Source organism: Aulonocara stuartgranti (assembly GCF_965226115.1).
Source record: "Aulonocara stuartgranti genome assembly, chromosome: 1".
Classification (NCBI taxonomy): domain Eukaryota; kingdom Metazoa; phylum Chordata; class Actinopteri; order Cichliformes; family Cichlidae; genus Aulonocara; species Aulonocara stuartgranti.
Window position 1 is genome coordinate 30,901,345 of NC_138939.1, and position 25,013 is coordinate 30,926,357.

Genomic DNA, 25,013 nt, shown 5'->3' on the forward strand with positions numbered 1-25,013 from the left:
GCCTTCAAGATTTTTGTTTTCTCAGACACAGTGACCGTCCTCGGATTGCACCGGCGTATTTATGTGATGTGATTTAAATTACAGATGGATTTTTTCCATAGAACATTCAACACATCATATAAGCTTAAATACATTTTATTCCAAACACCTTTGAGCACTTTTTCTATTGCTGCGTGAAACTCGTGAGCTATAACAAGGATGCTTTTCAAACCTTCTTGATTAATTTGGCTTGGGCTGCTAACTGATGAGTCTGCTAAGCAAATGTTGTAAAGAATATTGTAGGTTCAGTTTGTTTCTGCTTCTTACGGCTGATTTAGGTTTTAGCTGAATATATTTCATAAGCATCCACTCTTTTTAGAGAATGCTAATATTTAGGGCATAAAGTCAGTGTGTGTTGACTGTAGGAAGGTATTATATATATCAGTGTGTGTTTTAACTTCTGTATATGTTTTTCAATATACTTTCCTCTAATGTCAGTCTGGTTGTTTCTAGCATACTCTGTTTGGCTGCTGTCTGGTTTTCCTACTGGTTTTCCTTCCTATAGTTTTGCCCCTCTCTTCCTCCTCCTCACAATCCCCATCTCTCACTTTATTTCTGTCTCCCTCGCTGCTGTTTTCAGCTAACCACTTTTTTGCTTTTTATTGTCTCTCCCTCTCTGCTCTCCCTTGGCCTGTTAAGCTGAGTCCTCTGACAAAATGGCTAATGACCAAGGTAAACTCGCTCTCCACACTTTATCACTGCTGGACCGCACCCCCTAATGTTTCTCTTTTTCCAAGGACCATCTTCTACGCCAATTAGAAAAAAAAAAAGAAAGAAGGAAAGAAAAACTTAGTCCGTGTGACTGTGCTTGTGTAGTTTTTAAGATAATAAACATTTGACAGGCTCTATGTGGTGATAGAAAAGACCATTAGAATGACTTTTTGTTTTTCACCTATCTTGATTCAGCCTCAAATCTCACACCAAAGATGGGACCTTCAGGAAACCAACCTCCACGGGACCCTGTTCCACCAAGTAAGATTATAATTCCTCCTGCCTTATTTAGTGCTCATGCTCAGTTGTCATGTTGTCAGACACTACAGTCGTGCTGTAACCTGGACAAAGTTTCCCAAAAGTGTCCCCACGACTGAACAATGTAACTCAACCAACTCTTAGAAATGATCATAGACTAATAATTTATCACTTAGACGTGACTTATAAGTAACTATAGCCTCATATTTGTTTCAGTACAAATTTAAAACTATTTATTCTGATCTTGCATTTAATTTTTTTTTCTGTTGAAGTTCATACAGACATTAATGCGTAAAAGTTTGCACTCTAACTTTGATTTTCTCTTGCCGAGGAATTAAAGATGGGGAAAATCATATCCTGGTCATTGTCATAATCATCTCAGTGGGAGCCTTCACCATCATAGTGGTGGTAGTGGGGGCTTTCCTGTGCACGCGGCGCACCACATCCCACCAGAAAAAGTAAGACGCACTGTCCCGCTTTTACATTGCATGCTCTCTTTCTGTCTCTTTGTAATATAGATCTTCTCACTCTGTTTTATTAACCTACAGATCAGCTCCCTCCAGTATCTTTGACTGTTTTGCTGCTGTCGCTAACAGCTCTGTGTTCTCTCTGATAGAAAGCGGGCTGCCTCAAAATCTTCCAACGGCTCTCACAAATACAAGGGGAACTCCAAAGACCTGAAGCCACCCGATCTTTGGATTCACCACGAGAGGCTGGAGCTTAAACCCATGGACAAGTCGCCAGACCCCAACCCAGTCATGACTGAAACCCCCATTCCCCGCACCTCACAGGACATCACCCCTGCTGACAGCGGATTGGAGAGCAACCCCCACCTGCAGCAGAGGCGCAACTCCTACCGTGGTCAGTCTTGCTCAAGGCGGAGACTTAAAATGTGATGTTTTGGGAAAAGGGATGAAAGCGAAATGCTACCCTTGCTGCCTGAGCTTACATGCATAATAACATTGAGTAGACCTCTCTAGTTTGGCTGCAGACAGAAAACTACATTTTAAGAGTGTGACTTAAAAAAACGATGATTTTCAGGTAGGAATGAGGTAATATCCTCAGGTTTGCTTTCAGGAGGTTGCTGGAGGAGTCCTGAAGAGGTTTTCGTGTCATGAGTCAACACCTGTTCAATTTCTGTTGTTTTCCCGTGATTATCATGCAAAACATTTCATGCTTTTCATACATGCTGCCCATTACTCGTCATGATGCAGGTTTCTGCAAGTACAGTAAAGCTACTCAATGTAACTGTGACATTTAAAGATACAATCAAAACCCAATTAGTGCATTGATTAAGGATCCTGAGATCAGACGGATCGTTAATAAAAGGGGGGAAAAAAACGACAATCAATAGGGTAGCAGCTCTTTCTGATTGGCTGGTGTCCACCGTACCTTTTAGGCCACGAATCAGAGGACAGCATGTCTACACTAGCAGGCCGACGAGGGATGAGGCCTAAAATGATGATGCCTTTTGATGCGCAGCCGCCTCAGCGTAAGTGTGTGCGTGTGTGTGTGTGTGTTTGTGCAGTCGATTTGGAAACTCCTCACAAAACAATATGAAACTAGAGCACACAAAGTCTTAAGTTAACAACTTCCAAATGTTCCTTGTGGTTGTCTAATTAGAAAACATTTCATGCTTCTCGTGACATGTTAATGTTTCTGGGGATTTTTTGGTTTAGTGACTAAGCTGACAGAGAATATTGAAGTGTGTGTGTGTCACAGAAAACTGCATGTGTACATCTCATCGTCATCATCCTCATCACCAGTTGGTTAAACATCTTGTTGTGTTTGTGTGTCCGTGTATTCATGTCCATTTCCATTCACAGCCGTGATTAGCGCTCACCCCATCCATTCCCTCGATAACCATCACCACTATTATCACATGGGCAGCCTGTCGTCGGCGACACGCAGCTACCTCTACCACCAGGGCAGCGGGTACCCACGGCCGCACACCTGCACCCCCATCTCTCATCTAGACAGGGTGGACTCCACAGGTGAGACACTGCCCCCTGCTGGACAGCACGAGGAATAACAAAGAGGACAAGGGCACTCTTACCTTATGTCATAACCACTCACAGATTTGTCATTTGCTTATTCATTCCCATGCCGCTACCACCTTATGTTCATATTTGAGTTCTCCATAGTGTTACTAACCACTGTTGCTTTCCTTCCTAACATACTGGCTGTGCTCTTTACCAAGATAAACAAGGGAATGCAGTCGGATACACTATATTGCCAAAAGTATTCACACGTCTGCCTTCACATGGATATGAGCTTCTTAATGCATAGGATTTAATATATTGTTGCTCCACCCTATTGCAGCTTCAACTCTTCTGGGAAGGCTTTCGAAAAGGTTTAGGAGTGTTTCTTCTTCCAGAAGATCATTTGTGAGGTCGGACACTGTTATATGAGAAGACCTGACTTGCAGTCTCCGCTCTAATTCATCCTAAAGGTGTTCTGTGGGGTTGAGGTCAGGACTCTGTGCAGGGCAGTCAAGTTCTCATCCATGTCTTTTTGGGCTTTATGCGCTGGTGCGCAGTCATGTTGCAGGAAGGGAACAGGAACAGGAAGGGGCCGTCCCCAAACTGTTCCAAAAAAGTCAGGAGTATGAAATGGTACAAAATAGCTTTGTATGTCGAAGTATTAAGAGTTCCTTTCACTGGAACTGAGGGGCTGAGCCCAACTCCTAAAAAATACAACCGCACACCATAATCCCCACTCCACCAAACTTTACACTTGGCACAATGCAGTTAGACAAGTACCGTTCTCCTGGCCATGGAAACCCATTCCACGAAGCTCTCTACACACTGTTTTCGAGCTAATCTGAAAGTCACATGAAGTTTGGAGGTCTGTACCATGTCTAATCATTTCCATATTTTTATAGTAGCACAGTTGACTGTAGAATATTTCGCAGCGATGAAATTTCACGATTGGACTTGCACAGGTGGCACCCTATCACGGTACCTACGACTGAGCTCCTGAGAGCTGCCCACTCTTTCACAAATGTGTGTAGAAGAAGTCTTCATGTATAGGTGCTTGATTTTATACACCTGTGACCACAGAAGTGATTGGAACACCTGAACTGATCTGGATGTGTGAGTGAATACTTTTGGCAGTATAATGCACAAATAACTAGTTATAGTGAAAGAAAAATAGAAGGCTGAACTGGTGTTCAACTGACCTGAAGTCATTTATAAAGGTAGACCACAAGTTGCAGCTTCAGAAATGTTAAGATGTTTGCTTTTTATTGCTACTGAGCTTTTGAAATTATTTTCTTTTTATTTTATTTTTTTAACACTTAAGATGTTTGCATGCTCTTATTCATGTTTTGAGGAACCTGGATATTGCTATTGAACTGGGATACTGTGAGATGTAAACGCAAAGAAAAGACCACTGGGATAGGATGAACTGAAACCTGAGTTCATATGTATATTTACAGGATTCTAAATAAGACAGGTTTCTCAGCTTCTCGTGTACAGACTCACAAATAGAAAGTTCCATGACAGATATTTAGATTGGCGACAGCAAACCCAAAAATGAAAGCCTAAAATTCCAGCTTTAATTATTAATTATGACATTTTCTTGGTAACTTTCTACAAGCCGGTTGGCAGGCACTGGCATGCCGAAAAATGTTTTAATCCTGCAAACCCGTATTCTGACTGTCCCCACCTGCTGCCTCCTCTCCAGAGTCTGTGAGGAATACTCCCAGCTCTGAGCCCGCCCCTCCTGCCACCGCCTCCTCCCAAGCCTCCTGCCCCTCAGAGATCCTGGCTGACCCAGAGGGCAGCTACCACGGCTCCACCACCACAGAGGAGGAGCCTAGCTACTCCAGCAACCTGCCCCCACTCCGCTCAGCTCACCCGCATGCCCACGCCCACCCTCTCAAGAGCTTCGCTGTACCTGCAATCCCAGCCTCCAGCCACCCATCCTATGAGTCTCCCGCCCTGCCCAGCACTCCCCTGCTCGCTCAGACCGGTGAGCCCTCATATCACTGACACCCACCAAGCTAAACAGAGTTGAATCAGAATTTTTCTAACTAGCTCTTAAAAAGGTCTTTGCGAGCTGAAAAAAATTTTTTTTTAAAGCACTGGTGTGTGTTGCGTTCACTGAGTGTAGTATTTTCGTGTGACCTTTCTTCACTCAGGGCCTCCCACTCACCCGCATGTTGTGAAAACAGCCTCCATCGGAACACTAGGAAGGACACGAACACCGATGGTGGTCACCGTGCCCAACGCCCCCGATGTACCAGAGACCAGCAAGATGCTAGAAGATGTAGACAGCGTGAGTACAGCGCCCCACACTGGCTGCTTGTAGTAAGGCAGTCTGATTTTTTTTTTGGTAGGCCTGATGATGGTGGTGAATATTTGATATTATTTTTGCTGCTTCTTTTGGGTTGTTTTTTTTAAATGATACCAATCACATTCCTTCCAAATCCATGTCAGGTTTACTTTGGGCACTGGATGATACAGTTACTTTCAGCTGAACATTGGTTTTAACCACATTTTCTGTTTGTTCTCTCTCTCTCTGTTTTTCTTTTTTTGTATTCTTTCCAAATTCAATCTCACCATGTTTTTACTTTCTCTTTTTTTTGTGGCGTTGTCGGCTCTCCTTTGGTCATTTCATTTAACCGTTAACTACCGATCTTAACAAAAAAAACAAACAAACAAACCCATAACTGGAATGATTTTTAATTTTTTGCCATTGAACCTTCTCTCTGCCTTGATTGGCTGTTGACCGTATGTTGGTGTTGGCTTCTCTTGGTTTTTTTCCTCGACGTCATGCTTTTGTCTGCTGCCTCTTTCTGTTTTTGTCCTTTTCCGACCCTTCAGTTTCATTGATCCACCCAGCCCCCCCCCCCCCCCCCCCTCCAGCTCACCTCACCCATGCGCCCCCTTTGCCAAACTCCTCCCTGTCCTCTGTGAAAGATCCCTGACTGATCCTCTCCTCTCCTTTCCTTTCCTCTGCTCTCTTCCTTCCCTCCTTCCAGGTGCTTGCCTCCCTCCCCCCCTTCCCCTCCCCCGCCCCCCGCAGTAACCCTGTTCCTCTCCCCCAGAGCTACGAGCCCGACGAGCTGACCGAGGAGATGGCCCACCTCGAGGGCCTGATGAAGGACCTGAACGCCATCACCACAGCGCCATGAGCATGCACTTGCACCAAAACACCACACACAGACAGACACACACACAACCACACACTCTCTGTCACCCCCCACACACACATACAGAAAGTCACACACCCTAAAGAAAAAAACACAACCAAACAATACAAAACAAATCAACAAAACCTTCGGAGCCAGAGGCTGCTGGACACAAAATGGCTTCTCATCCCCACGAAAAAGAAAAAAAAACTCTCGCGTCTCCCCCTGCAGAGAAAAACAAAACTTCCAGACTGAAACGTAGGAATTACTTTTTCCTTTTTTCCCCAGCTTACCTTGCTCAGTCTCAGGAAGGAGATTGCCATGTGAGGGAAGAAAAAGTGAGACAACTTCATCTTTATATGAAGAACCATTCTCAGAGACTATGAACTTTTAAAAAGGAAAAATAAAAACAAACAAACATTGGTCGCGTTCAACCGGAAGATTGTGAATTTTTTTTTTTTCCTCAGCAAAAATGGTAGTCATTTTTTTTTGTTTGTTTGTTTGTTTTTCGGTGCCGAACACTCTCGCTTGAGACGGTTGATTCAGTGTCAAGTCCAAAAAATATGCTGGTTTTTGATGTATGGTGCTCATGAGGCACAGTCTACACACAGTGTTTGTTTGATTAGTGTTTTCTTTGTGCATTTTGTATATCTATTGGACAGTTTCAGTGAAGTGAACGTTGGATTTCAGCCTCCTCCTCCTCTTTACCAAGCCTACATTATTCATCAACTTGTCTTTTGTCTTTTACCCACGTGTCATATGACTTTTCATTGGGTTTTTTTATGTTATTGTATTATTTTTTACATAAATATCCTTATAAACATGTACATATGTTTTTTTGTTTGTTTGTTGATGTTTTTAATGTTTCCCATCATTTCATTATTTTTATTATTATTATTATTATTATTATTATTATTATTATTTGGGATGGAAGTGGGATAATGAATGAGTCCTGAAGCTCAGTTTTTCATATCAGCAGAGGAGAGAGAGACCTGGTGCGTTTCTACAGTACATTCTTCTCTGAGGTCGCGTTGCCACCCTTTGTACATGAAAGTGTTTTCCAGTTTTTGGTTTGTCACGGGAGCTCCGTTTAAAAAAAAAAAAAAAAAAAAAAAAAACCAAACAAAAAAAAACCTTACCAACGCGCAGGTATGTCGGCGCCGTGGAGACGACTCTGCTCTGCGTGGATGGTGTCACTCAGCTGTCACCATCGGCAGCTGCTTCTTCATCGTTCAGTGGGACTTGACAGGATCTCCTCGCAGGTCAGGGGTACCGAGGACTCAGGGCGCTGGTCCCCCACCCCACCTAAATTACAAAAAAAACATCTACAGCAACAGTCGAGTTGTGTTTTATACCAGAAGTTAAGTCGAATGTGTGTTGTTTTTCCAAAAAAACAATATTTGGTTTCAAGCATCTGTACTGCTGAACCACGTGTGTGTGCGTGCATCCCCGATCCCCGGCAGCGCAGGAGTGTGTTTGCTGGTTTTCCATCACCGTGGTTCTTCTACAGATGTTATCAGATGCAAAGATGTTGGCCTTTTTGAAGGGGACTCCCAATTTGTTTTGTTTTTTTTACATGGTTTTGTATGAAGAAAAAAACGAAGCTTGTTCTATACACAAATCCAATATTTAAAAAAAAAGGAGAAAAAAAAAAGAAACTAGTTTTTCATTACTCTCTTACCCAAAGAAACTTGTCATTTGCGATCATAGTAATTTGCTCTACTTTTGTGAATACCATGTTTCTCATACATGTACATCGTCATGAATGTCAATATAACTGTAAGAGATTTTAACTATGGATACAAACAAGGAACAAGTTTTTGTGGGGCGGCACGTCGGGAGGGACCAGGGTGGGGGTTGACGGACAAAAGTGGGAGAAAGAGGAGCGGACTCCATTTGGGAAATAATCTATTGAGTTGTAAACAGTTGAACCTGTATTGCACTTTTTCACAATTTTTGGAAAGTACATTTCTTACATATCTTGTGTTTTAAATATCGAAAGCTGTTTGTGTAACGTAGTGTCCTAGGTAAGCAGCAGGCAGCTGGTCTTTTTTTTTTCTTTTTTTTTTTAATGTTTATTATTATTATTATTTTTGTTTTTTGCTTCAGAGATGATATGGATTGAGCGGCCAGGCGGTTTATACTCTGCAGCTCACGATGAGGAATTCTGTTGTTGCTTGTTCATGTACAGAGCTTTCTTTGCTTTCTGTAGAAATGGAGAAAAAAAATCTGTGGCTTTTTAAAAAATGTCGGAAAAAATGTTTGGACAAAAAAAAGAGGAAAAAAAAGATGTTTTTTTTATTGGTGCTCCTATACATTGTGTATACAAACAATTATGAATACTAACAAAGTAACCGTGTCTGCTCGTCTTCTTTTCATCAGACATGACGCCCGACAGGCATCATTGGTATACATACATACTCCAGAGATGAGCGAACACCGAAGAGTCTCTAACCTTGGGCTTTACATATCTTTCGGTAAACGACAGGTCAAAGATTGCTATTCAGGCTTGATTTACAACATTGAAATCCTTCATTAAAAAAGCAGGGCAGCTGTCATTTCACCTCATAAATTTAACAATCCATAGAAAAGGACTGCCTATGTCAGTTTGTACTCTATCATGTGTTTATTATGAGATGGATTCACCTCACATGATAGGGAAAAACATTTGGGTTTTATTCACAGTGTGAACCTGAATCTATGTACACGTGACAAAAATTCTTCCATCTATAGACGTGACAACATCCTGTATGTGAGGTCAGCTGACGGAAAGTCATTTTTTCCACAGTCAGTGCAGTTATGATGAAATTTCTCTATTTTTGCATTTTTAAAGCTGTGGATTTTACTTAAAAAAACATGTCTATTAGTCATGCTTTTTGCTGTTTTCTGCAGCATTCGCAGCAAAACAAAAAAAGCAAAATAAAACTACTTGTTTTGATCTCCACTGAGAGGACAGTCCAAGCGTGCAAAGCCAGTATAAAACGCATTTGTAAGAGTGTGCATAAACTAGGTATTGGGAAATATTACGATCTGGCAAAGACATGTAGAAAAATGACCCACTAAAAAGAAAATATATAGGCTAAAAATACTTTACTCAAAGAGTTGTAAACTGTGATATCTTGTCTACAGGATATGCCCATAGGGTGCGAAAAGCCGACATTTGAGTTTGTCTATGTTCATCTCAGACCAGATAAATATTATATAGTCTAGATCAAGATGTCAAACATGAGGGTGGGGGCCAAAATCGGCCCAACAAAGGCTCGGGTTCAGCCCACTGTATAGCTTTGGAACAAGTGAAGGACGCCGAGGTTTTAGACTTTTAACTGTATTTTAATAGTTTTTTATAGCATTGCTGCGAATGAAGACCTCACTCATGAGTATTCATAAGGTAAAAGAAAAAAACAGGTTATTTCCTGTAAATTAACAAAAGCTTTGTTTTATAATTACAGAAAAGTCTGTGCAATGAGCTGTCTGTACAGTAACTTTTCTATATCATGTATAAAAACTGAGATATATTGTTGAAATTGCACGCTGACACAAAGGTGAGTTTAACATGTCCAGCCCACTTAACATCAAAGTGGGTTGCATGTGGCCCGTAATGTAAAATGAGTTTTACATCCCTGTTCTAGACATTTAAGAAACAAAGTGCCCTGAATTGCAGAACACCACCTGCCTGACAGTCTCCTGCTACTGCTTCACTACTACTAAAACAGTCTAATGCAACAGTTCAGTACAAACACCCAACCTTCAGGTTAATAAGTTCAGTTTTTGCCCTCTGATCTAGCCACATAACACTGACATTTGATCATCAGCGGTCACGTGGTAAGTGCACTCCTATGGGAATTACACCTTTGAACAGGTAAAATCATGTCACCTGAATGTAGACCAGGAGTGTCAAACTAATTTTACATTGCGGGCCACATACAGCCCACTTGGATCTTAAGCGGCAGGACCAGTGAAACTGCCCTTTCTGTCAATGTAAAGAAGTCACACATTTAACTGTTTTTCTACATGTTAAAGAAAGAGCTTCTGTGACAAAGAAAGAACTCTGTCAGCATGACTCTTTGGACTTAAATTGTAAGATATAAATGTGTACAATTACAAGAGACTTTCTGGTAGCTTATTGCCCAGACTCTCCTTGTTGTGTGGTTGTTGTTGTTTTAAAACTGTAGTCATAAAAAAACAGATTTCTATAGTAGAAAGTGGAAAAACAAACTTCCGTTTTTCACAACGTTACAGAGGTTTTATTACAGACATAGCTAAGCGTTTCGCAATTTGGTATAAATTTTGAAAGTTGAAATTTCTTTGGTGCTGAACTGTAGAAATTAGGCTTTCTTGTCAGATATAATTTGTGTGTGTGTGTGTGTGTGTGTGTGTGGGGCGGTGGTGAGGGCAGCGACCGACAACACTGTATACAACGGAAGATTGGTGCGTAATAAGCAAGCAAATAAGGCAGAAAATAGAGAATTTTCTTGGGAAACTATGGTCTTGAAGCACACTGAGAGATGGTGCTGTGAAGGAAGTGCGAATTTATGGGTGGAAACAAGGCAGGCAAAGTAAGTGGAAATTCATTACAGTGTTTTTCAAACGTGAAGTGTAGTGGTCTTGTTTTGCTGCTGGTTCAGTGAGTTTTGGTTGGAGGGTGACAAAACCTGCCGTTTCGGAATCTGTGGGATGTCAGCTTTTCACACCCTATGGGCATATCCTGTATAGGTGAGATCCGGGCTTTGTGTTTACATCTTTTTGCGGAATCTGTTTAGCTGCTTGTTAATCGTTAAGCCGTTTTTGCTTTTTTGGTGGTCTTTGGTCTTTGACGTTTCTGTGGATACCACACATGTCTATAATCAAATAACAGATCTGGCGGTACCTCATGTCCCTCTAGCTCCTGGTACCATGGGCATTGAGGTTCAAACAATCGAAATGCATTGTGGGAGATGTAGTTTACGGTCAGCATGCGCTTTTAAGCCGCATACAGTAAACTTTAAGTAAACTTTAACGGTCATGCACAAACTTTTGCGAGGAACATAAAATTACATATTTTGACATATGCGCTCTAGACACTGTTCACGGTGCCAAATAAGCAAACAGTTTGGAAATTTTGTTTGTTTGTTTGTTTGTTTTGGGGGGGGGGGTGTTTTTAGATATTTGTCTAAGAAGCACACTCTCAGCAAAAATCTGCAATCTGAAATCAAAGACACTGTTTCTCTTGGGTTACAACGTGCAGTGGTTTCCGAGGCTGTAATGTGACCAAGTGACCGGCAGGTGTCGCTGCAGCCGCTCAACCGCCGGCCCCCCCTTCACTTCCGGGACGCCAGTTGCGCTCACAACAGGGAATATGGCGGCCAGCTCGGATCGGAACCCACCTCCTTTCCCCACAGCAGAGGAGTCAGAGCCGGGATTGTGTGACATGGCAGACGCGGACAGCGACGAGGGCGAGGACATCTTCGTTAGTAACGTAGGTTCCCGCTTCGGTGACACCAGTAACAAATTGACGTGTGTTTTTAGGTTTGCATTAAGTCAGAGTCAGAAAGCCTGCATTTTTTTTATATCTCAACTGACCTGCATTCAGGGCATCCCAAAACGCTGAGGCTTTGACGGACAGTCGCGAAATACGGGCAGGTTTTCTTTGGAAGCAGCGAAAGTGATTTGTAAAGGTGTCCGGAGTTGGCTGAGAGTTAAAATTGGCCTCTCTTTATTACCAAGTAATAGGTTTTATCACTGCTTTTGTCTTGTTCGGCCTGTTCCCGTTGGTTAATTGTTAATTAAAACGCTGGCTTCGTTCACAGTCAAGCCCCTCTTACTTATCGTTTTAGCAGAATTAATAAATCAAAATTTGGTGAGCTCCGTTAGTCACATGACTCCACCCTGCTTATCAGCCCCTGTCCTAACGGGCTGCAAACTGTAATGACAGCTCGTCTCTGTGGTGGTTGTCTGCAGAGTAACCCCGTGTCTGTGAGCCGGGGAGTTTCTCAGCCCGACCGCGTCAGCGAGGAGCCTTCAGATCTGTTCAGCGAGGAGGCGGCCAGCAGCACAGCGGCCAAGGCCAACGGAGTTCACTCCGACGATGACAACGATCTGTTTGCTGGTGAGGACACACTTCCCCCTAACAACATCTGCCAGTTCACTCGTGACTCTGCAGCATCCACAGCTTCTTGCTCTTGACTGTATCATTTTTCATGGCGATCTTGCACAGATAACATAATACTACAACAACAACAAACAAGCATGGTGACAGCTTGCTTTACTCAACTCAAGATTATGCAAACATGTTGATGATTTAAGTTTATGTGGCATAGTAGTTGGTGCCAGAAAGTTCAGAGTATTTCAAAAACTGCAGATCCGACCGGATCAGAGGAAAATTACCCTGCTGCATATTGATAGGAAGGCAATAACAAGTCAACTCATTACAGCCAAGGTGTGCAGAAGAGCATCTCTGCATGCACAACACATAAGACCTCGAAGCAGATGGACTACAGCAGTAGATACTAGTGTTAGAAAAGATGTACCGATTCAACTTCTTTACTCAAGTAGAAGTGAAAAAGTAATAAAGTACAGGGTATGAAATGTACTCAAAGTAAGAGAATAAAAGTAGCTCAATGAAGAGAAGGGGAAAGTATAGAGGATGGCTTTGACTCTAAACAGGAAAATGAGTAGGGAAGAGTCCGATGCATGCTCAATCATCCAGGTAAGGAAATCCCAAAAAGTTGATTCTGTTCATCTGTACGTAGCGTTTTTAGGGGGAGAAAAGTTTTGTCACTTGTCCAAGTGACTTCTTCAGTCTCAGCTGACTGCAGGTCACTTGGATGAGTGAGGAAACGTTTCTCATACTGAAAATGCTACATCTAGATGAACAGAAATTTTTGGGAGTAGGGAAGAGGTTAAAGTGGATTCAGCAGGAGCTCTAAAATCAGTTGTAATGACTTAATATGGGAAAAGAAACACAACTCAAAATAATTTCTATTGAGAGCTCCAGTAGATGTTCTTAATATGCAGACTGTGATCAGGTGAACTGTATAACTCCTGCTGCTGAGCTGCTCTTTTTGGATTTACACACCTGAATTTAACAGTTGTTTAAGTTTGAGTTGTTCTGGCTCATTTCCATCCTCTACACTGACAATACACTGTTTATGCTGTCGTCATATTAGACACTATACAGGGGAATGAAGGTGGAATTCGATGACCGAAGCATCATCAGTTTAACTTCAGATTCTTCCCTGCTACCCTTGATGTACCTAACTCTGACCACTGTCACACACTGTTCTTTACTTTAAATTATCACAGTACAACAAACTAACCTGTTTATAATACACTAACCTGCAAATGATTTTTATGCAACTTTTCTTTCATCTCTGAGTGAAGTTAGCTCTTTCTTTTCTCTCCCTTTGAAATACAGCAGCTGGACCTTCAGCTAGCAATACACTGTGCGCCAAACCTTTTGTCTTCAGTAGGGCCAGCTAGATGTTGAAGTACTGCAATTGCAACTCACTGACACCCGCAGTCGTTCCGGTGTTGTGGCAAAAAAAAAAAACCACTGGCCCACTTTAATCCCAGACTATAGCACAGTTTTGCCTCTTTTGTCTATTTCTATGCAACATCCGCTGGTGATGAATAAATGAACAGGGTTGTCTTCCACGTGTTTCTATTTAGGGTCAAATCAGTTTGATGTTTGGAGCTTCGCAGTGACGAAATAATAACTCTACCCAAATGAGTCTGTTTTGAAAATGTAAGGCGTAAAGGTAAAAAAGTAGTCAGGAAAAAACTACTCAAGTAAAGTCGAGAAACCTGAAAATTCTACTTAATTACAGTAATGAAGTATTTGTACTTCGTTACTTCCCACCTCTGCAATTGAGCACTGTTTAAACACCACAGCTTACTAGCTGACCATTTTTATGCATCTGTGACCCCAGTTTGGGAGATGTCTGCCTTTTTCCTGAATATTTTTCCCAGAAATCAAGATTCCCTCACAAAATTCACAAAGCTTGTTCTGGTTAGTTTCATATAGTATCTGTTACCTTTCCTCCAAACCACACTGCACAAAAAATTGAAATGAAAATCCAGTTATGAGTAGACATAAGCTGTCAGTCATCAGAAGAGGCTTAAGGCTGGATGTAGATGCTGCTGGTCACCAAAAGCTACCACAATAAATCTGAATTTGAATTTATGAAACTTTTTGCAGCAAGAAATGACAGCCAGTCTGTAAAAGTCTGGAACATGAATGAAAAGGCTTTCTTTCTCCAGATACAAACGTAGAACTGAGCACAGACAAGTCCAGCAGCTCCGCTCGGAAGGAGCCCTCTGGTCCTCGACATGCCTCCACATTCACTCCGAGCCCCGCAGCCATGCAGCCCACCTCCTTGGAGCAGGTACAGGCCACGGCTGAGCCCTCTAAGAACTTGTGAGAATCTCAGTAGCGTGAATGCTTTTCTAATGCTTGCGCTGCAAAGGCTTAGGTGTGTTCAAGGTATGAGTTGTGTTGCTGTCTTCTTATTGGTTGTAGCTGGAAGAGGAAGAAGCCAAGGACAGTTTTGATGTGGATGTTGCTGTCACAAACCCAGAGAAAATCGGTCAGTCTCTTTTTTTTTTTCTTTTTTTTTTCATCATACAACCTTCTACATTTTGTAGATTAAACTAATGTTATTAATTGTAAAGTAGCTAATTGTGTGATGTTTTTGTCCTCTTTAGGGGATGGCATGAATGCATATGTGGCCTACAAAGTATCCACCAGGGTATATAATCCAGCTTGTGTTAATTCGTGGCTTTCACTAGCTTTTGCTGTTGTGCCTTTCTCATGTCCTGTCACTGATCTTCCACCAGACTTCCTTGCCCATGTTCAGGAGTAAGGTCTTCTCTGTGAGGAGGCGCTTTAGTGACTTCTTGGGCCTTTATGAAAAGCTGTCAGTCAAGCAGTCACTCCATGGATGCATCATTCCACTACCACCAGAGAAAAGTGTTGTAGGTGGGTGCCAGGCATTTGTTTTTTTCTTTGGTTCTGCACTTTTTTTTTCTCTCCCTGCTGTGTGACACGTGTCATTTGGTTCAACAGGAATGACCAAAGTGAAGGTGGGAATGGATGATCCATCATCAGTAGAGTTTGTGGAGAGGAGAAGAGCAGCTCTGGAGAGGTGTGGATCCATATATGATTTACACAGTGACATTTTTAACGTCATGTCTAGTTTCTTTGTTGTTGTTTTTTTTTATTACATTTTCTGCTTCACACACTTCATCCCTGATGCCACTGTGCTTTATGTAGGTATCTTCAGAGAGTAGTGTCTCACCCATCTTTACTACAGGATCCTGATGTGCGTGAGTTCTTGGAAAGAGAAGACGTGAGTATTTCAAGATATAAAAAGTAGGAATGGGACAAATACTTGACTGGTCACTGCTGAATTTTAAATGTATAATTCTTGGAATGCTTTATGTTCAGTTGCCCAGAGCCGTGAACACCCAAGCACTGAGTGGAGCAGGTTTCCTCAAAATGATCAATAAGGCATCAGATGCTGTCAACAAGATGACCATCAAGATGAATGAGTCTGACACTGTAAGGGCTGAAAAGAGGGCTGAAGTGTTTAGTTTTTACATACCGTTCCACATGTGGCCTCCAAATGTAAATTTGCATAAGGATGAGTAGGAACAGACCCTGATAGATCTGTGGAGCCAGCAGAAGGCATCAAACAGATCTGCCATTCTAAACACAATGAAGAGGTTGCTGATGTTTATTCTGTGTCTCAGTGGTTCGAGGACAAGTTCCAGGAGGTGGAGAATGAGGAGCAACAGCTCAGGAAGCTTCATGTCGTGGTTGACTCCCTTGTCATTCACAGGAAAGGTGAGCTTCACCTGCTTTTTATTGACTTGAGCTTTTCTTTGCATCGTTTATCAAATTAATTTAGGGAAAGAAAACATTTCAGCCCAACTGTCTTTCAGTTCTTTCAGGGTGAAACAAGTAGTCTGAATATATTTTCTGCTTCCGCCTTTAATACCAGAGCTATGTGGGAACACAGCAGTGTTTGCCAAAAGTTTGGCCATGCTTGGGAACTCTGAGGACAATACAGCTCTGTCACGGGCCCTTTCGCAGCTGGCAGAGGTGGAGGACAAGATGGAGCAGCTGCATCAGGAGCAGGCAGCCAGTGACTTCTTCATCTTTGCAGAACTGCTTGGTGACTACATCCGTCTGCTGGGTGCTGTGCGGGTAAGCCTTCTACTTGTACTGTTAGGATGGTGGATAGGATAGGGTAGATGGGACGAAATATATTTCTTGAGGGAAATGAGGGCGACATCCCAGAGAAAGTAAGATTTGAGAATTTCCTGATGTTGGTAATTTTTGAGTATTTTATGTTGCATTTCTCTCGTAAAACTAAATAAACTGAATGAAGTTATTTACATAAAAATCTTAAAAAAAAAGAAAAGAAGGCAGTATCATTAGTGCAGAAGAACCTATACATGTACGATCAAGTGTCTGAATAGGGCCATTTAATGTTGTGCAAGTGAGCGATGCGATATGCACAGCTTTATGTTCGAATCGCACCGCTTGAGGAAGTAACGACAACAATAAGGGCTCTCCTTAGATCTGTAACCAACCTTTAACGTGGTGCAAGGTCACAGTTTTACTGCAGACAAGCTGTCTGTTGTGTTTCGTGGAAAGATCAGGTGTTGCTACTACCACTGTCTGATCTAAAAATGGATGTCCACAGGGCTGCTTTGACCAGCGCATGCGGGCGTGGCAGAGGTGGCAGGAGGCTCAGAGTACACTCCAAAAGAAGAGAGAGGCCGAGGCCAAGCTCTTGTGGGCCAACAAACCCGACAAACTGCAGCAGGCCAAAGAAGAGATCACTGAGGTAACAGTGGCAGTGAGCACACAGTTAATGCAGCACTCAAAGTCTTTAGTTTACACCAAAATGAACTTCAAAGGTTTTTCTTTTCTTTTTAAATTTCTCCTGCAGCAGATTGTTGATCAGGCCAGTTTGACAAACAGGTTACAGGAACCCAAACAAAAAAGTTTCATTTAAAATACTTTGACATCTTGTTCTGATTTCGGAGACACTCCCATTACCAACATGTCAGCTTCTTCAAATATATAAACATTTAGTTTTTTTTCTTTGCTTTTATTAAATTATCAGCTTCTTATCAAAGTGGAGATGTAAGAGTAATTTTGTTCATTTATTTAGTTCTTTTTGTCAGCAAGATTGCAAAAAAAGCTGCAAACCGAAAATCCATGTAACAAGTTGCTGTATGGTTGTGGATTATTTTGTAAGATGGCACTGTGAAGCTGCTTTTTCACCAATTTCTGACATTGGTTAATATTGAACTGCTCCAACACTAATATAGTTTGGTATCTGTTAGAGTGTTGTCATTAGTGGAATTGATTTCACATCAGTACGACACTGAAGGAATTTAATTTGAAGTGTGGGTTGTCAGCTACACTTGGGTTTAACAAGTTGTTGCATTGACCTGTTAGAAAATACATCTGTTTTTTTGGCTTGTTTCATTTTGTGGGTTTTTTTGTTCGATTCTTCCATTACAGTGTTGTTTGCTGGCCCAATGTTGTGAAGCAGTTTAGTGTGTAAATTCACTTTGTGTGTCATATTCTTTTGGTGCTGGTAGCTCACCAGGGCCCTATTTCAGGAAGCCGGTTTAGTGCAAACTCTGAGTAAGTATACCCTGAGTTAACGAAAACTCTGGGTTTTCGGTTTCACAAAGCGAGTTTAGATTAATTCTGAGTGAGTTACTATGACGACACACTCCGTGAAGCTAACCTGCCCCCTAGCAGGTTTACTTCAACTAACCCTGACCTTCTCCGCCTCTTTGTCAGAAACCTGACTGTAGGAAGTGTCAGACATGGCGTGCTCCTTCCTTGAAGAGCCAGCAGATGTTGAAGCCCAAATTCTCCGCAGAGCTCTCCGCTGGGAGAGAGTGATTAGAGCGCGTTTGGACATTTTATCATTTCCTGATGATTTTCTGTGTGAACGTTACCGTTTTTCAGCACAATCTATAATTTATTTGAATAACATCCTCAGGCCTAATATTGCTCATGTGACACATCGTGGACATCCTCTCAGTTCTGTACATATTATTTGTATTGCACTTCGGTTTTTTGCAAACGGGAGCTTTCTGTATAATATTGGTGACGCTGAGCACGTTTCCAAGGCTACCGTCTGTCGGGCAGTCAGGAATGTTACAGTTGCACTGAAACGTCTCCTGTACTCGTTTGTGGTGTTCCCCGGTCACAGACCCACAAGATTTATCAAAGAGGGATGCCACAAAATTGCAGGTATCAGGATGAACAAAACTTAATCCATGATGTGGTGATACTTGAACTACTACTTAAATTTTACATTTATTCTCACGGTTCCCAGGCGTGATTGGCTGTATAGATGGCACTCACATTCCAATCATTGCTCCTTCAGTAAATGAAGGAGACTATGTGAACAGGAAGTCTTTCCACAGCATTAATGTGCAGGTACATAGTTCCCTGTAGCATTTCAAACTAACAAATTATTTCATTATAGTAATGGATGCTAATTTGTGTTCTCTGCACTGTGAAGATCATATGTGATGCTGCCAACATTATCACAAATGTGGAAGCCAACTGCTCAGCCTCTGTGAGTGGTGGTGGTGGAGGACCCCCACCTGTTTTTCGGGCCTCCGCTTTTTTTTCTGTTGGCTATAACGGGTCACATTTGAGCATACAGAGTAAGCAAATATGTACTTGTAATGTGCTCAGATAATTTCAATAAGTGCTTACAGAGGGGAAATTAATGTAGCCTCTAACTGCAATTGATTTACATCGGACAAACAGACCAAGCACTATGGCTCATAATACAATTACACCTTACCTGTTTGGACTATATTTTTATATTTCATTTTTACTTGCTGCCAGGAACGTTTGGGGCCTGTTGGGTTGCACCTGCGCTCAAATCACATCACAAAATCAAATGTATAAAATACAAAATAAAATAAAATAAAATGAAATAACGTGTTAAATGGGTGGAAATCTCTAGATCAATGTTTAAATTAACACTCACGCATCGACTCTGTCGGCTTTGTTTTGCCATGCATGCTCTCTTTCTTTTGCAGCTGAGGCTGTGTTACTTTTTTTCCACAAAATTTGCATGTTATCGGCATATGCTGCCATCAGAATTTCGGCCTCAAGCGCTGTAAAATACATTGACCGCGCCTTCTTTCCCTCCGTCTCCATGGTGACTCGCTTAATCTGTGCTCCACTAATCATGGCTTTATGTATCCTAGTGCGAACGCTTAACTTGGGGTTAAAGCAACTCCGCGTTGACTGAACTACTTGTTATCAGCCTTTCTGAAACCGAATATTCCGAGTTGGACAGTTCGGGGTTACTCAACCCTGAGTATCGTTTTTCACTCTGAGTTTTCTAAACCGACTTCCTGAAATAGGGCCCAGGTTATTCATTCTGTTTTGGAAAGTACTGAATTGGTTATTTTTCCACTCCTACAGTTACCATCCCACTAAGCTGTTGTTGACGGCATCCTTCACTCGCATCATCACCACTGATATCAAATTCCTGACCTTTCCTCAATTTGTCATGAACTCAAACTCACGAAGGAAACCAGCAACTGCTTTTGAGCCAGTATAAACTCTTACGACAATATTATTGTATAATACCTTGAATTAAAGCTGAAAGTCTACACTTCAATCACCTCTTTGATTTCACTACGAGGAGTGGATTTCACCCTTTTCTGTCAATGTCGACAGTCATCTGTAGTCTCTCTGTATTTATTAGCTTGTGTTTTGTCATCTTTTGCAAGTTGTGGTGATTTGTTTCTTTTTCTCCCTTTGTGTCGTCAGTGGGAGGCGAGGGTTACTCAGTACGAGAGAGATTTTGACAGAATTGGCATGACTGTACGCAAGGAGGTTCTCAGGTTTGAGGTATGTTGGGAAGGGTTTCTTTTAATGTGTCACCAAAAGTTAGTATCAAAGTAGAATGATTGTGTCTCATTTTGTCACTGCTGGAATGTTAAGAGTGCTACTGTATCTATTTGACCTGGTGAACACTTACGGTTTTTCCAGTAGCACAAGCAACTTCATTGTGAACTCAAGATAGTTGATTTCAAACATGCACTTCATCCCTGCACTTTTCTTGACATTCTTCAGATTCAGTGCTTCAGATTGCACTGATTCATATGAATGTGAGAACAGAGCAGGTAATAATAAATGATGTTAGGGGACTGTGAAAGCTGATGAAAGCCAAAAGCTACAGTGGGTTGTTCTTCACAATAAAGTTGCTGGATTTCAGCTCCTTTTGACCTCAGAAACAGGGGAAGTTCTGCCAGAAATTCCTACAGCCGGCTTGAACCTTAGATGTGACAACTCTTGTGTTTTCAGAAAGAGAAAGCCAAGGACTTCAAGAGCCAGATAATCAAATACCTGGAAGCAATGCTGCAGTCCCAACAGCGGGTAATCACTTAACTATATTAAGCATCATATCCAACATGTACAAGTATTTGTGAGGATAACGAACATGGCTATTAAACTTCGGTAACGATTAACATCTTACTGTTAAAAAAATGTTTTAATAGTCTTTTTGTCTTCTTCTCACTCTGATTGTTTTCCAGCTCATAAAGTTTTGGGAGGCATTCCTGCCTGAGGCGAAAGCGATAGCTTGATGAAGAGGGAGACTCTTTAAAGACCCCGACTGCCTTTTTGAACACTTTACCTCTATAAGCAGGAACTGAGAGGACAATTTTGAAACACACAAGAAACTTCCGTCCGTTTTTTTTCTTTTGTCTTTTTAATGACATCGTCTTCTCTTATCTTGTACAGTACTTCAGTATGATAAGCGCCACATTTCCACAGCATTTCTCTGGTATATTGCCTTGTTTATGTTTCTGATTTAAGATGGTATAAAGCAAGAATCCAGCAGAGATTAACAGGGACACGAGTGTCTGTAAAACTCACCGTCCTGTCAGTGGGATATATATTTATGTCTCTTGTTTATTTTAACATGGAGGTACTGTCCCAAGGTAGCATTGCCTACAGTTTACATTAGAAGATAGGCATATGTGAGTCATTCCACACTAACAGATTGATGCATGTCAGATAATGTTTTGATGCACTAAAATGAATTGTTCTATTTCAAGAGTTTTTTTTGATATTATCAAACAAACACTATTGATAACTGGGGCCATGTACCAGGAGTATTAGCACATTCAAACAGTATATCATAGATTACGTATTAGATGATAGAGGCAGATTTGACAAGGTTACAAGCTTGTCAGAGGCGTTACAAAATGATATAAGTTGTTACAGTAAGCGCAGGGTGTGAAAATGTAACCTCTGCTTTGGTTGTATTTTCTACAGTGACACATATGATAGTTATGTTTATGTCAGTTTCTTCAAGAGTATATATTTGGTCCTATTTTGTCAGACGTGGAGGCCTAAAGGAAACCACTGGGAACTGCTCCAGAGATTTGTCTAGAACCATGAAAGTGACTGACATGTACAAGTGTGCACATATAAAGCACTGAACAGAACTTGTGCAGATTGCTAACCATTCTTTTTTGTTTTGAGAAACTTGTCTAACAATGACAGAAAGACGTTCAAGTGAGATGGTCCCTTATTTTCTTAATCAGCATTTGTAAGTGTAGTTTTTCTGTCATGTCATATTTACGTAAGAATGTGCTTTATTTTTGTAACCACTTTGCATTAGTACACACGTTTTCCTGAAAATGCTGTACATGTAGATGTACAAAATAAATCATTAGTTCAGCTTTGGGACACTTGTTTTTGTTTATGTGAGGTTTTTTTATGTGTTTGGTGGGATTTTCCATTTCACTGGGGAACTGAGATAAATTGTGATCTTCTAGACTTATACTGTACATGTAACATTGACCACTGGTTAGCACTGTCCTCTTTACAAAGATTTTGAAGGTTGGTTTGACTTCTGCAAAAAACAAAATGCACATCCCTATACGCTGAAGTTTTTATCAAGTTAAATTTACCCTTTAAAAAGGTTGCTCTTACTTGAATAAGATTAACTTAATCAACTTATTCATTTTCTAGCTCATGCTGTCTATGCTACACCTAGACTATCTTCCTTTATCCATGCGCAGTCATAAAGAGATTGTGATACAGAGATTTCTTGAGTAGTGACTTCAAATTTCTAGATTATGGAAATTGAGATTAACTGATGTTTTCCTATTGCTGAAGTGTGATGGAACAACTGTCTAAAAATCATTTCTATCTAACCTGATACCTGCAAAAGCACTAAAGAATCTGTCGTGGAAGAAGGCTGGACGTGAACACAAGTGCAGAATACAGGCAAAAAGTTCAGTATGTTTATTGCATGTTTTGGCAGATGTAGCCCGTCTTTTGTGAGTGAAGCTGCAGAGTTTAATATGGTGGGATTGGTGAGTAGTATCTGGTATGCAGCTTAAAGGACTACTGTGTGCTAGGTCATGATAGAGACTAGTTATAGTGGCTTATTTTCAGGGGCCCTAGTTACAGGGGGTGTAGTCCAGTGCAGAGCTGTTTCTATTTGGTTTAGGATTGTCTTTAAGACTTGGAGATGTGTAATTTTGGCATTGATTTCTTAAATTATTCTTGAATGAAGACATTGATTTGATGCATGTAAGAAAAAAAAGATTCATTTGTCTTTATTTTTTCCTCCTATCTCCCTACCCTGTGTTCTCAATGAAAAAAAATGAAAAACACAAATAAAAAGAAGGAAAGAGATAGGAGAGAAAAGCCCAACAATTCCCCCTGAGCAAGCACTAGGTGACAGTGGGGAGGAAAACCTCCCTTTAAATAGGAAGAAACCTCTGACAGAACCAGGCTCAGGAAGGGACAGTCAACTGCCGTGACTGGTTGGGGTGTGAGGGTGAAAAATGATGAAGAGGGAGGGGAGACCAACAGAGAGATGATCGGAGAGGAAGGGGAGAGAAAAGGTGGAGGAAGACGAGACTACGCCTCCTCATGATCAAGTGAGAAAGCAGGAGAATCCTTCCTTTTGAAAAAGCAGAAGCTTTTTTTTCTTCTTTTTCAGTCACTGTTCCTGGAGCACTGAGGTTTTTTATGTCATCGATTGCTTCTGCGTTTCCCCTCTCAACTTTCTTGCATCTTTTCTACAGTTCTTCTAATTTTGCTTGTTTTTCTTCAAGCTTTTCTTTCAGTTCTTTTTTTATTTTGCCTCCTGTACTAGCTTTGCCTCGTGTCTGTATTCCTCCGTTGTACTTGGTTGTACATGTCTTCTAACTCCTGATTTCTCCAGTGCATTTTTTGAAGCGTACACTGTAGGTCTTTATGTGTTTTATCTTGTTCTTATTTCTTGTTCTCAGGTCTATAATCTGCTGCCGTACTTATCCAAATATTATTTCCCAGCCTTCATTTATAATCTAAATGTTGGGCTGTTATTGTGTATTGTTAATTTGTTGGTCTTGTCAGTTCATGAGAAATTCATTGTGCGTTTCTTCCAAGTGTTTATTTTGGGGTTCCATTTGTCTGCACTTCTCCTCTAGTTAAATGTTCTCTGCTTGCATTTGTTGAACCCTGTTCTCTAGATTGTGGTTTTCTTACTTTCAGCTAATGCCCTTCAGATGGATAATACGTCTTCTGGGGAATTTAACTGGTCACCTCAGAGAGGAGAGTCAGGGGAAACTTTTTTTTGTGGTGTTTTCTCTGAGACATGTTGGAGTCTTGATACAGTGACTGTAGAAGATCCAATTATGGATGGATGAATAGATAGGTTGCAAAGATGACCCCCTCTCCTGCCCCGCTCACACTCTGTTTCTCTCTCACACACATAACATCTTCCTGCCCTATTCAGCAATTTAACAAGTTAAACTGTATATGGACATCTTCAACTTTCCGCACTTCTTCCTGGCTGAAGAATTACAAAATATTAATAATTTTTTTAGTTGAATAAATATCTACTATGTTACCAAAATTATTTATTATTAACCGAAAACGACTAGTGTTTTGGTAACTTTTCAAATCATTCCTTTAAGAAATGATGCAATAAACCACAATGAAAAAACCTCAGTAGACATAGAATTGCATTATTGGAAAATTTTCCATAAGATATCAAAAGTGAAAGTAATTATTCTGCAGAAATACATTCCCAATCGATGTTAAAGTAATTAATATTACTGCTTCATATGTTTCAGATTGAGCTCATTTTAAGTACTCCATATTTTGTTTAATGTCCAGCATCATTTTCTATAAAACATATGCTCAACATATGCTTTAATATGCTCTTTTAGCTTTTCAGCTCCACCTTTTTGCTTTTGTTTCCATCTTTATCAGCCATATCTTCCACACTAAAACAAATTCTACAGGGTGCACAAGCGAGGTAAGGGAGGGTTGTGTTAAGAGACTTGATTGGGCAATACAGTGTAATAAAAATTACCAATGGGCTGGTGTCAGAGTGGGGCTAGTCTGTATAATAAGTTTGCGCTAGGCTCCAGTCTTGGCTTGTAAAGCTTGATTTAGACTTCTGCTGGAAAGCTACGTCCTAACCATGTCATTCAAGTCGTTGTGGTATGCATCAATCTGACATGTAGTTACATTGCTTGAGAGGTGCATATCAGGTTACGTAGAAGGTTATGGCACAGGGTTAAAATGAGTTAGAGTGTAAAATACACAGAAATTACATATAAGCAGTGCCACAATATTTTGACACCACCCTCTTTAGCATCCTTGTAATAAGACAACTTACATCCTTTTTTATTTATTCCTTCAAGGAATAAAACAACCCTGAGTTCCCTGATTGACAAAAGTACCAACACAATTTTTTTATGCTGGATTTGTTTAGACTCACAAAAATAATGGAACTGTCAATCTTATTAATCTCTGGGTCTTTTTCACAACATGACTTTTGTCCCGTCTTCCTCCCCTCAACCCTAA

The 25,013-nt window shown here is 41.0% G+C and overlaps 2 protein-coding genes across 13 annotated transcripts in view; both read left to right on the forward strand.

The window, feature by feature from the left end:
* neo1a (neogenin 1a) overlaps positions 1-8,499 on the forward strand; it is a 162,517-nt gene extending 154,018 nt beyond the window's left edge. For 5 of the 12 annotated variants that reach the window (XM_082526439.1, XM_082526437.1, XM_082526444.1 and 2 more), the window contains exons 21-29: positions 679-711; positions 946-1,011; positions 1,340-1,466; positions 1,625-1,869; positions 2,408-2,500; positions 2,835-3,002; positions 4,696-4,983; positions 5,153-5,289; positions 5,996-8,499. In XM_082526439.1, the coding sequence (XP_082382565.1) occupies positions 679-711; positions 946-1,011; positions 1,340-1,466; positions 1,625-1,869; positions 2,408-2,500; positions 2,835-3,002; positions 4,696-4,983; positions 5,153-5,289; positions 5,996-6,148 (1,310 nt within the window). In that variant the 3' untranslated portion in view covers positions 6,149-8,499. Of the gene's footprint in view, positions 1-678; positions 712-945; positions 1,012-1,339; positions 1,467-1,624; positions 1,870-2,407; positions 2,501-2,834; positions 3,003-4,695; positions 4,984-5,152; positions 5,294-5,837 lie in introns of all 12 variants that reach the window. The other 7 variants (XM_082526446.1, XM_082526440.1, XM_082526445.1 and 4 more) reach the window with 6 other exon arrangements.
* Positions 8,500-11,435: 2,936 nt separating this feature from the next.
* On the forward strand, positions 11,436-21,892 carry LOC309709873 (sorting nexin-1-like). Its single transcript, XM_082538777.1, has 15 exons — positions 11,436-11,600; positions 12,083-12,230; positions 14,384-14,508; positions 14,643-14,709; positions 14,828-14,871; positions 14,960-15,101; positions 15,189-15,267; positions 15,396-15,471; positions 15,570-15,683; positions 15,875-15,968; positions 16,126-16,331; positions 16,834-16,977; positions 19,959-20,039; positions 20,496-20,567; positions 20,726-21,892. The coding sequence occupies exons 1-15, from the start codon at positions 11,481-11,483 to the stop codon at positions 20,774-20,776; spliced, it is 1,563 nt and encodes a 520-aa protein (XP_082394903.1). The 5' UTR covers positions 11,436-11,480; the 3' UTR covers positions 20,777-21,892.
* The last annotated feature ends 3,121 nt before the right edge of the window (positions 21,893-25,013 follow it).

What these genes read in the sequence shown, in the direction of transcription:
- LOC309709873 (XM_082538777.1), top strand. Translation starts at nt 11,481, where the DNA reads ATGGCGGCCAGCTCGGATCGGAACCCACCTCCTTTCCCCACAGCAGAG. An exon ending in AGATGAATGAGTCTGACACT is followed by an intron (nt 15,684 to 15,874) that starts GTAAGGGCTGAA and finishes TCTGTGTCTCAG; the next exon opens with TGGTTCGAGGACAAGTTCCA. An exon ending in GTCTGCTGGGTGCTGTGCGG is followed by an intron (nt 16,332 to 16,833) that starts GTAAGCCTTCTA and finishes GGATGTCCACAG; the next exon opens with GGCTGCTTTGACCAGCGCAT.